General features: G+C 35.5%; 2 protein-coding genes across 37 annotated transcripts in view; one reads left to right on the top strand and one right to left on the bottom strand.

The window, feature by feature from the left end:
- The window catches only part of LNX1 (ligand of numb-protein X 1), a 167,521-nt gene extending 163,127 nt beyond the window's left edge, over positions 1 to 4,394 (top strand). For all 6 annotated transcript variants that reach the window (XM_010992831.3, XM_064486578.1, XM_010992833.3 and 3 more), the window contains 2 exons: positions 3,033 to 3,191; positions 3,806 to 4,394. In XM_010992831.3, coding sequence (XP_010991133.2) covers positions 3,033 to 3,191; positions 3,806 to 3,941 — 295 coding nt within the window. In that variant the 3' untranslated portion in view covers positions 3,942 to 4,394. The remainder of the gene's footprint in view (positions 1 to 3,032; positions 3,192 to 3,805) is intronic.
- The window catches only part of FIP1L1 (factor interacting with PAPOLA and CPSF1), a 68,575-nt gene continuing 58,852 nt past the window's right edge, over positions 1,804 to 11,526 (bottom strand). For all 31 annotated transcript variants that reach the window (XM_064486688.1, XM_064486684.1, XM_064486674.1 and 28 more), the window contains 2 exons: positions 6,285 to 6,422; positions 1,804 to 5,542 (listed from right to left, as the gene is read on the bottom strand). In XM_064486688.1, coding sequence (XP_064342758.1) covers positions 5,304 to 5,542; positions 6,285 to 6,422 — 377 coding nt within the window. In that variant the 3' untranslated portion in view covers positions 1,804 to 5,303. The remainder of the gene's footprint in view (positions 5,543 to 6,284; positions 6,423 to 11,526) is intronic.

The following is an 11,526-nucleotide window of genomic DNA, read 5'->3' on the forward strand; positions in this document are numbered from 1 at the left end:
ATGATCTTATGACTACATCCACAATCAGTAGGAAGGCACCACAAAGTTATGCAGTAAGAGGCATAGATACCAGGGAAGGGTGATGACTTTAGGCCATTAATGTAATTATTTTGCCACAATAAGGAAGAATGAGGAGATATTAGTTGTTTTGGACACATTGAGTTTGAGTTACCAGTGGGACAGTGGGACATGAAGTTTGATAAACGAGTCTAGAGCAGAAATTCCCAAAGCTTTTGCCTCAAGACCCCTACACATACTTACAGAGTATTGTTCACAAAGAGCTTTTGCTTATATAGGTTATATCTAATAATATTTACCTTATTATAAATTAATCTGAGAGATTTTGAATTTTATTTATTCACTTAAAATAGTAATCCCATTATATGTAAACATAAAATAACATCTTTCATGAGAAAAAATTTTATATGACAGTATTTTAAAAAATTACAAGAATGGCATTGTATATTTTTTGCAAACCTCTTTAATATTTGGCTCAATTAAAGGTAACTGGATTCTTCTTCTGCATTCAGTCTGTTGCCAGATCACCTATCACGTGTCCCCTGGAATATGCCATCCTATGCTCATAAGAAAATGGTAGTGAAAAAGGCAAATAATGTCTTCCAGTGTGACAAGTATTTTTTGCCTCCCAGACTCCCTGAAAGGCACACACACTGTGAGACACCGCACTGTGGTAGTATAGGGGTGCAGTGAAGAGGTCCGCTGAGGAGTGGGCTGGGGAAAGGGGAGCCCTTGAAGGAGGCTGAGAAAGAACAGCCAGTGAAGGAAGAACAGAAAAACATGTAGCTTCCTGAGGAGCCCAGGACTTCACCACACCCGCCAACTCCTTTTAGTGGAGTTTATATTTCTTTTTGAGGTAACCATAATGTTCTCATTGGGAAATATTACCAAACTCCTTGCTATTCTTTACTCTATGCCAAATCTTCTTCAACTAGGCTGTAATTTAGAGAATTCAGAATCGGAAAAGAGCTCACATTTAAATTTAGATTTTTAGGTCACAATATCTCAAAGGTAAATCCTTCACATTAATCAAAGACAGCTCCACATTTCCCAGTAGGGAGTGAAGTGATTCCACTGAAGAAAAAAATGCCCTAAAACTTGTAAGTCCCAACTAACCAAGGTCTGACTAAAAGGGTTTAACATACTGAGCTCTCTCTCACCACTACAATGAAATTAAAATACTTAACTGAAGGAAAGCCCTTGATGAAATAACATTATTATCACTGAAATCCACTTGAATGCTTGCTACTGAGGGCAGGGGTTTTGTATGTTTTATTCACCCATACATCCAGAGCATGGGACACTCATCAAAATAAGAGTCTAGAAAAATAGACACACTTGTGACTTAATGTTATGTTGAAATTTTTATATTGGTACTTACAAATTTTAGATGGTTAATTTTTATAGCTTGTCCATATGGAATAAAATTTTCAATAAGAGTCAATGTAAGGCCCAAGGTGATACTGAAAAAAACCTAATGGTCAAAAGTGTAAGAAATACTTGGTTTTGAGTATTGCTCTATGTACCCATTTATGTGTTTTAAAGAATGTTAAGACAGATATTTGACCATGACCTTGGATAAGAAGCATGCAGTTCTTCACCTGCTTCCCCCCCAATATTGGGGATAGGTGGGAACAAAAGGCTCTGGTGTTTGGGGAACAATTACCTGCTTTGAACATAAGCAGGCAGTGAACCATTGTGTAAACGTGGTACGAACATGCCATGACTCCTACAAGATGAATATACTAACATGAAATCTTACTGTGAAATACAGAAGCAGATAAATATTTTACAATATAAAATGATTGTTTCATTTAATGAAATTTATATTTTCAGCTGTCATTTCAGTGAAAAATTAAATGATACATGAAAACAGATACAAAGCAAAACTGAGCAGCACTGCATTTTAGCACATTTTAAAGTTATCCACCAAACTCAAAGCTTCTTTTACTTCAAATGGGAGTTGCAATGCCATGAAAAGAAAGTCATGTTACATTGATTAGCAAGGTCAGTAACAAATGTAATGACTAACTTCACTTAACAAAACATTTCACGAGACATTTTATTGATTTTTCAAAAAGCAGTTAATATTTTAAGGTACAATTTATAAACAAAACAATCATATCTTGATTTTTACCAACATGAAAATGCTAATTTTCCTTCAAACCAGTGCCTGGACTGAGGGATTTTGCAAATCCAGCTCCTGACACAGCTCTGTCACAACTGTCACACAGTTTTGTACTTACTTAGCCTGCACTTACGATAACATGGATGCAACTGCCACTGGACAGTAAAAGCAATAGCTTCTTTGATCTAATTTTCTGTTTTAGCTGAGGATTCTACTCATTTACAGAAAACCTGTGGTCTTTCTTCCCATTCCTTTTATAACTTGCTGTTCAGCTTATGGCTAATTTTTTCTCCTGCAATATGAATTGTTCTTATCTTTAAATGCACCTCTATCTCCATTCACTCTAATTATGCCTGCATGCTTCTCTATAGCCTATCAAACATGTAGAACTACATATAAACTGGTATTTTTCAAAAGTCAAAACTTCAGTCAGTCTGTTAGTTAGGGTTTAAATTTTTTTTCACTGAGATTCAAAGAATTTTTGCCTTCATTAAAAATTTACATCCATTAAGTAAATAAAAATATGACGTCCGTAAGTATGCTTGAATTTGGTTCATGAGTAAGGATTTAGGCATATCCAACTTTTTAATATAAATTAAGGCATTAAATCATCTTTAAGCCAAAAATATGATTATTTCTCAGTAGACATATAAGCAGAACCTAATAGATGGTATCATTGTTTTAAAGGGTGTTTAGCTGTGGAAAACAGTTCAATTAGAAAAAGCCAGCTAACAGCACAAAGGTTACTGGGCTGTGACAGTTTTGAGTAAGATCCATGCAGTGCTATTAAGCCTAAAAAGCCAACAAAGGAAATGGGAGATGAATCACAATAATTACAAGGAGTTCAATTTTACTGTGCATTTATACTGATTACATCTTGTTTCAGGTACCTGTATAACTGTAAAGATGTTGTATTGCGAAGAAACACAGCTGGAAGTCTGGGCTTCTGCATTGTAGGAGGTTATGAAGAATACAATGGGAACAAACCTTTTTTTATCAAATCCATTGTTGAAGGAACACCAGCATACAATGATGGAAGAATTAGGTAATAATAATGACTACTTAATGAAAAACTGATATTCAAAGACTTTTTTTCTGCTAATTTTTTATTTAGAAATGTTCAAACCTCCAGAAAAGTTGAAAAAGCATAATCCCCAGATTTTATCTAGAGTCACTAATGGTAAATAGCTTACCACTTTTGCTTTCTGTCTAAATATATATTGATATTTATACATATTGCAGAATTGCTTGAATGTACATTGAACACGTTAAGATGTCACCCCTAAATACTTCACCACGTACAGATTGTGTTGCATACGTGCAAAAGCTTGAACCCATTTGAAATAAGGCATTTGTTTATCATACCTTTTTTACTGGCAAGAAATTAAACACTTATGTAGCATTCAATTTCTGAGAAATCCAAAATGATGAGTTACTCTTGCCCCATACAGCAACTTCCTATACTTTTAGTATTCTTTCTAAAACAGGCTGAATAGATAGAATTTGAAGAATTCAAGTGAGGGGGGTGAGGAGAACCTTAATTAGAACTAATAAAAGTTGATGTAGCAAAAACTAGGACGACCAAAAAAAAAGATGCATTAACTTCAGCTATGGCTCAAAATGTTAATCATATACCTTGTTTCATTTATTTATTTTTAGATGTGGTGATATTCTTCTTGCTGTCAATGGTAGAAGTACATCAGGAATGATACATGCTTGCTTGGCAAGGATGCTGAAAGAACTTAAAGGAAAAATTACTCTCACTATTGTTTCTTGGCCTGGCACTTTTTTATAAACTCAGTGATGGGTCACAGGAAAAAGGAAATCACAAATAAGCTAAGTTGAAACAACATTTATCTTGTCAATTTTTGTATTTGAAGGCTACACTGTAAAAATGTAAACGTTAATGTCAGGAAAAGTATAATCGAATGAAAGCCACACCTCACAAAGTATAATTAATTCTCGAAACATAAACATATTACTAATAGTTTTTATTCAGTGTAGAGAATTTTTCATTACTCTACAGCTTTTAAGTTTATATATTTCTAGTCATAAAAAGCTCTTAAATAGCTGAAATGGTCTGTTTGCCCCCAATGAATTCAAATCATACACTTAAAAATTTGGTATATGCTGAGGTCTGCAAAGGTACATTCTGGGCATTTTAAAAACAATTTCCAGACAGAGGATTTTGAAAGTGCATTGTTGAAAAATGTTCATCAAATGAGAAATAAATATTTTTCAAAACTTATATAGGTGTCTTCTAGTACATGATACTAAGTTCATTTCTTTTATGACTATTTAAAAGTTCCTAGTAATACATTCTTTTAAAACCATGTTGTTACCATCACTGGCAAATACCTCCTAAGGGTCACCCCTAAAAATGCTCACAGAATTATAAACTTGTATTTTCTTAGATTTAATAGGAAATGACTAATCTACAGGCTGTCATTTATTTTTATTCACAATATAGCTAGTAACTGTATAAAAACTCCATGTGCTGCTCAACCAATGAGCCTTGGAAAAAGCATCAAGAAAGGCCAAACCAGCTTGACCTTGGCTCACATGATATGGCCTTGAGGCAATTCTGATTTGTGTCACAGTGACGAGTATTTGTCCACGTGCCTGACAGAAACTACACTTAGGGCAAGTTATTCCAGAGGCCACCCAAATGCCATAACATTTTATTACTTTGGATAGAAAAGTTCCCCCCATTTAGTTTTACCATGAACCCAAATTTAGAACACTGAAAAACCTGCTATCAAAAAGTTATAAAAACTGTTATGTGAGTTCTCTAATATGCTAAGTGACAGTGCCACAGCAGTGATAAGACTAGTTTTAATCTCAAGACTCAGAGGTGCCTTTGGATGCATTTTGCAGTGCAACCTCTTAAGAAATTGGTATGTGATTAACTCAAAACTGGCCAAGGCAGTGGAACCTTGACCTTAATCAGATAGTGTGTATGTACATAGCTAAACGTAGCTCTTTGAAATTCCCTGCTGAGTGACTCATTCACATTACTTTCTTGGATATAAAGTCATTACTGTCTTTTTATTTTTTAAATATTACAAGACAAAGTTTTTTTTTTTAAGTTAACATGAAAAATTTGCTCTTTTATTTTGGAAGAAAAAAGTGAACTTTTCATACTAACAGAACAAGATTAAAGGCAAATTTCTTCAACATTATTCAGAAAAATAACAAGATCTAGAGTATCTACTTCCGGCACTGCTGTACACAAGGCACGAGCATGCCTATTCCGCAGGGGCAGCCTCGGTGCTCTCCTGCTCGGGGGCAGGCTCGCTGCCAGCTTCTTTTCCTTCTTTGCTTCTTTTAGATTTTTTGTGCTTGTGCCTCCTATGACTGTCTCCTTCTTCACTTTCATGGCGACGCCTACTATTACTAAAGAAAAAAGAAAATATGTACTTAAACATTTTTACAAAGAATGTAAGTAGTGACAGGTATCAACCCACTTTAGGTAAATCCTCAGTTTAACACTGGTTTTTAAATAATCTAGTAACATTCTTCTTTTTCTCACATTTTGAGGAGTAATCATTTTTAATGTGACTTCTATGCCGATATTTGAGTTTTTGGCTCACCTCCACAGATACTTCCTAGGACCCCAAGGCCCATACCCTTTAGATCACGAGGCTGACGTGCTGCCCACTGCACCGAGAGGGCCGCTAGGCCCAGGTACTTTATCCTAAAAGACTAACTACAAATCAGAACAGGAAATACTTTCTAGAGTTGATTTTAGGCAAACAATAGGCATTGTAATTTAATTTTTGAGACTACAATGCCCTGAATTTTCCTTAAGTTGAACATTGCTTTGTTTAATGATATTTACTGTAAAAACTTACTCATATGACAAACTCCCTTTCCCAACAAGATAATGCAGTAAGTCCAAGTCTCATATTTTTCACTCCCTAATTTTGGCTTCTGGGTATTAAACATAGTCTTGTTAGATTTCAAAATCTTTGTTGAAAATTCTAAAGAACCAACTATTTCAACAGATTATTCTTAATCTTCCAATTGGTAACACATACGTTCTAGTGGTTATTTGGAAATGTTTCTTTTCTTCCCAAGGTCAAATCAGTTTATCTCTTGGCTTCAAAGTGATTCACTATTTCATTAAAGAGCAAACCTTCGAGAGGACTTGTGTCTGGTCTCCTCCTTCTCTCTGTGCCGTCTCTCCCTGTGTCGTTCTTCTTTCTCCCGGCTTGCTCTGTGGCGCTCATAGCCTCTTTCGGCATACTCTCTGTATCTGTATCGTTCTTCATCACTGAAAGCCGAACAGAAACAATTTTTCTTGACAACTGGACTGTTGATTCTGAATGTTTTTAAACCATAAAAGATGAGAGATCCAAGTCCAAAAAAGAAGCCCCAATGTTAGCATTTTATACAGGATAGGTGCAAAGTAAGTATCTGCTGAATTGAGAGGAAAACAATGCTGTTCCCAAATTAGGACTAGATCTAATACAAGAATACAAAATATATAATAATTTAACTGTCAAAGGACCAAGTTTGTTCTGTGCTTTCACAGTTGGTATAGGGTAGAAATTTAATGTAACAATGCTGTTTTCTTCAAATACTGGGAGCTGTAACTCATTTAAATTTTAATCAACAGCTTCATTTTCTTTTCCTTCTTAGAATTAAAAGCATGTTTATTATTCTTTTATTGTACACTCAGTTATAATGTGTCAATTTCTGGTGTACAGCACAATGTCCCAGTCAAAATGTACTTTTTTTATGTCAGATTTCCAACCAAAATTCTTATATTTGTAAAATCTTAGGTACACGGTTAAGATTCTAAAAATACATTAAAAATATATGGCTCACAATGGCTACAAAATGGAAAGTAGATAAAGGATTCTTAAATGCTTCAATCATATTAAATAGTAATTCATCTAATGAAGAGGTATAAACATTAAGAACAAAGGGACATCAAAGCAACTTCCACAATATCCACACAAAATGCAGGGAGAAAACTGCTTGTGGATACACTTGAATTTTGACATCCCAGTAACTTAAGACTATGTATGTGTGGCTGGTGGGGAACAACTTCAAATGCATATTAAGCTGCACCTCCATTTTCTGATTTTTGGGGGGAATGGGCTGGAGAAACTGGGACTGATGGCTAGAGTTAGAAGGTAGGCATCTTTACCTCCCACGACCTGTCTCTCTCCATTGTCCTTTCATGAAAATGAACAGACATTCTTCTCTCCATTTTTCTCTTAATCCTTCAAGTGTCTCTTTTTTGTTCAGCATAGAAGTCAACACTTTCTACATCCTAATGTCAGTGAACTCTCTTAGAATGAATAAAAATATCTTTTAGAGCACTGTGTGCTAAAAAGCTTTGGTTTCTAGAAATGTATGTTTAATACAAATGGTTAAATTAGTAATTTAGATGAAGCCCCGAGATGTTACGGAATCTGAGTTAACAGGAGACAGAATCAGGTGAAAGTATAAGCTATATAAAAACAAACCAGGCTAAGTTTGGTTTCTCAGCAAGAGTAATGACTCACTAGTGCTACACCTGATGCCATGTCATATTGCTGACCAACTTATTATTGCCCGTGACACATTTTTAAAATGTGTTATTAAAAAATGTATTCCTGTATGCATATGCTACATGTACATATATAAACACTTGTATGTGTACACAAACACAATGTTTTGCTAATCACACATATGTCCTTGGTGTCTGGAAGGGGGAAGCATGTCACCTCAAAGGCGGTGCGCATGACAGGCAGTGTGGTACAGGCGGGAAGAGTAAGGGCAGGGCAGGCCAGGAGCACGTCCTGATTCTGCTACTAAGTGTGTGACCCAAGGTAATTTACTTACCTTCTCTAAACACTCAAGTTTTCTCACCTGTAAAACTGACAATCTTCTTCAGGGTTGCTGGATAAGTGGCAAGAACACTTATAAAGTGAAGTAAGAGCAGACCTCAATAAATGGTCGCTAATATACATGCTTGCCATTTTCATTAATGCTTAATTTTTCATAAGCAGAACCCTTTTTGTGAAGGTGACTGACTGACAATGTTTCCAGAGCAGAATACACTAGCACCTACCATGACAAACATTAGCACTAACATTAGCCTATTTAAAAATGAGGTTGTCTTTGTAATGATTCCAACTGGATTTACATAAAAATAATAAGGTCAATTATGTCATAATCTGTCATTTGTAACCCTCTCTTTTCCCTCTCACCCTAACACCAATCCCTGCTAGCTTTGAGGCCTTTGAGAGTCGGAAAGCAGCCATCTGATGGGACCCTTTACTCCATGATGGTGGAAGATTTGGTGTCACGCAAAATATAGAGTCCTTCTCTGATAAGCAGCTGCAGCACAAAGGTTCCTCTGGGCCTGGAAATCATTAGAGCTCATTTCAAACACCCTAGAATGACCACCCTTCTTTCTGGCCCACAATTAAGTGGCCTAAAAAACAGATGTTGAGACTGGTCTGTAATTTTCAAAACAATGACCCTATAATTTGTAACACAACATAAGACTACGTGCCATACTGCTAAAATATAAGTCTTATGGGAAGAAATGGCCTTTACTTATACTTCATTTGGATTTTCCAGAGAACACTTTATTTCTGGGATAATTCAGAACAATACAAATTTCTTCTACCTTTCCTGTCCTCTCTGGCCTTGAACTTTCAGTGAGATGTAGGTGAGCATTACTCCTGATGCCCTACAGCTAGCAACCTGAAAATCAAATGTGGCTTAGCCATTAACACTTTTAGCTTCAATAAAAATTAAACAGCATTTGTACGTGTGTGTCTGAAATCAAAGAACTCAAAGAATTTTATAAATGCTGTATTATTTATGCAAAAACGTTATAAGCTCTAGCAAAGCAGTTCATTTTAGTTTTTCCTACCAAGTTTTGCATTAAGCTCCTTACTTTGTGAACATGTACATTCTAAGATAGCAGTACTATTTACATATATTCATTTTAACTGCATTAGAAGCAATTCAACTTTCTGGAAAGTAATACCCTTGAACTTGGCAGAATTCATGCACTTATGTGACTAAAGTTAGCAGCACCTGTCCCACCATACAAACACAAAACATACACACAGAAACGTGTATGTATCATACCTTTACTTATTTAGTCAAAAAAATTTTGCCAGCTGCCTACAATGTATAGGTCATATTATTAGGAGCTATAGGCAGGAAAGAGATTAATACATCCTGTTGAGTTTCTTCTTGCAAGTTTTTTAGGTAAAGTTTTAAACTTCTAACCAGTTCTAATTACCTTGATAATATTATATAGTTAAATCTATAAGGACAGTGTATGAATAATTCTGTATCCTCACCACACAGCTCTGTGCCTAGTACATAACAGGGACTCAAAAAAGGACAATTACGTGAATTTGATTCCGCACCACCCCCAAAAGAAGAAAAAAACAGAAAAAGAAATCAAGTGCAGAGAGAGTAATAGGGAAAATGAAAAGTAACAGAAAGTTTCAACTACCTAATTCCAGGACAAGAAAGGACTTCAAGTAGCACCTCAACTGCAACCGCGTCTCCAGTAGACAGTGTTGCTGTGCCGCTGTCTTGACTTCTCTATGCTTTCACTCCCTCACGTGACAAGTCGAAATTTAGACTGGATAATCCCTAAGGGCCTTTTGGATTAGGAAGTATACAATTATATGATCACATCTAACAGAACAAATGCTTCTGAATCAAGCATATACTCATATCCTGAACTGATACATTGCTTCATCTCATCCAGCAAATCAAAAAACTGTCTGTATACCTTATATTTACCTCAACCATAAAAATAGCTGGTATCAAAAGGAAGTTAACTTATTTCATTCTACATTGTGAGGGTACCTAGACTAATATGTTAATTAGACACCAAAATTAATGCTTTGATAGAGATAAAAGTTGTTTTTTATCCCTTTCAAACTAGCTAACACAGTTTCACCAACAGTTTTCAAGACTGTTTCTTCTCTGTTGTATTTGTCCTCCTCCCCTGATACGTGTAAGTCATTTTATTCATTGACACATTCGTTATGTGCCAGGCATTACTGTACAAAGTACTGAGGATACAGAAATGAAAAACGGTAGTCAATGAAACAGGCTTACTAAGAAAGACATGCTTTAAAGAATCTCACAGAAGACAAACGTGAGCTGGACCCTGAAGAATGAATAAAAGTTCGTGAGACAGAGAGGAGAGGAGTAACATGAAGAAAGGAAACGTTAAACTATGAGGGATGTTCAGAAGAGCAACTAGTTCAGTGAAGCTAGAACATGCAGTATATTGGCTTGGTTGAGAACTGGGGTTAAAATATAGGAAGGTGTACTGGACCTGTCAATCACAAAAGAATTTTGAATTTATTCTTTAGGCCAACAGTACATAAATTCTTTCCAATGGTACAGAAAGTTCTAGGGAATCAATTTCCAGATCCTCAGCTTCCATATTTATTCTTTCCTAAATCTGAACTGCCTAATGATACACAGGTAAAACATCATGCCACTTTTCCAGTGAACCTCTTCTCCACCATGTTCCTGCCCTTTTACAAAAGAAAGGCATTCTTTTCATCAATGTTACTATAGTATATTATTAGCTCAGGCTGTAAAAACCACCATAGCATCAAAAAGATCCAATTTAAAATATCAGTGTCAATAAGACCTATTTTATTCAAGGAACCAAAAAGCATCTATAGGGCTTTAGGTCTTTCTTACACATCTTTCTGTAAGAGACAAAATATGAAGTAAGAAATGGAGTATTTTGGGTTGTGCTCTGGGGTGTTCTAACTTCAGATATACTATAGTGTGGTGGGAGTCATAATTTTTCCTGAACTAGTTAAAAACAAAAACAAAAACAAAAACTCCTTCTGAAGGAAAGCAAAACAGAGTATCTAGGAGGCAGCATGTTATTTGAGCTCTGTGACTATTTTGTTTATCTTAGACAGGGAATATGGATTAACTCACTAACTGAACTGAAAAATGAAGTCAGACTTTTTCCCCATAGAAATTGGGTGTGATGTGGCCGGCTGGCTTGACAATATAAGCTGTCTTTTACTAATTTAAGTTTTTTGGTAGTTATTTTCCATAAATGGAATTGGGGAAAACTGCAGCTCCAAGGCTGCATGAAAATAAATACCAAACACAAATAAAGGTGTTTCATTTTTTAAAGACATTTTGGCAAAGATGTATTAAAATTAACAATATTTCAATTTCCCTAATCCTTTCTGAGCATATTAAGTTGAACAGGGTAACTCGAAAGAGTATTAAGCGTAATCGGTCATTTTTTGATAGTCTCAGCAAAGCCCTTCTGGTATCCTTCCAAGAAACTGAGAAAACTAAAGACTTTAATTACTGGGTTAAACTGTATCCCCCTAAAAGGATATGTTCAAGTCCTAACCCAC

Source organism: Camelus dromedarius, chromosome 1, assembly GCF_036321535.1.
Source record: "Camelus dromedarius isolate mCamDro1 chromosome 1, mCamDro1.pat, whole genome shotgun sequence".
Taxonomy (NCBI): Eukaryota; Metazoa; Chordata; class Mammalia; order Artiodactyla; family Camelidae; genus Camelus; species Camelus dromedarius.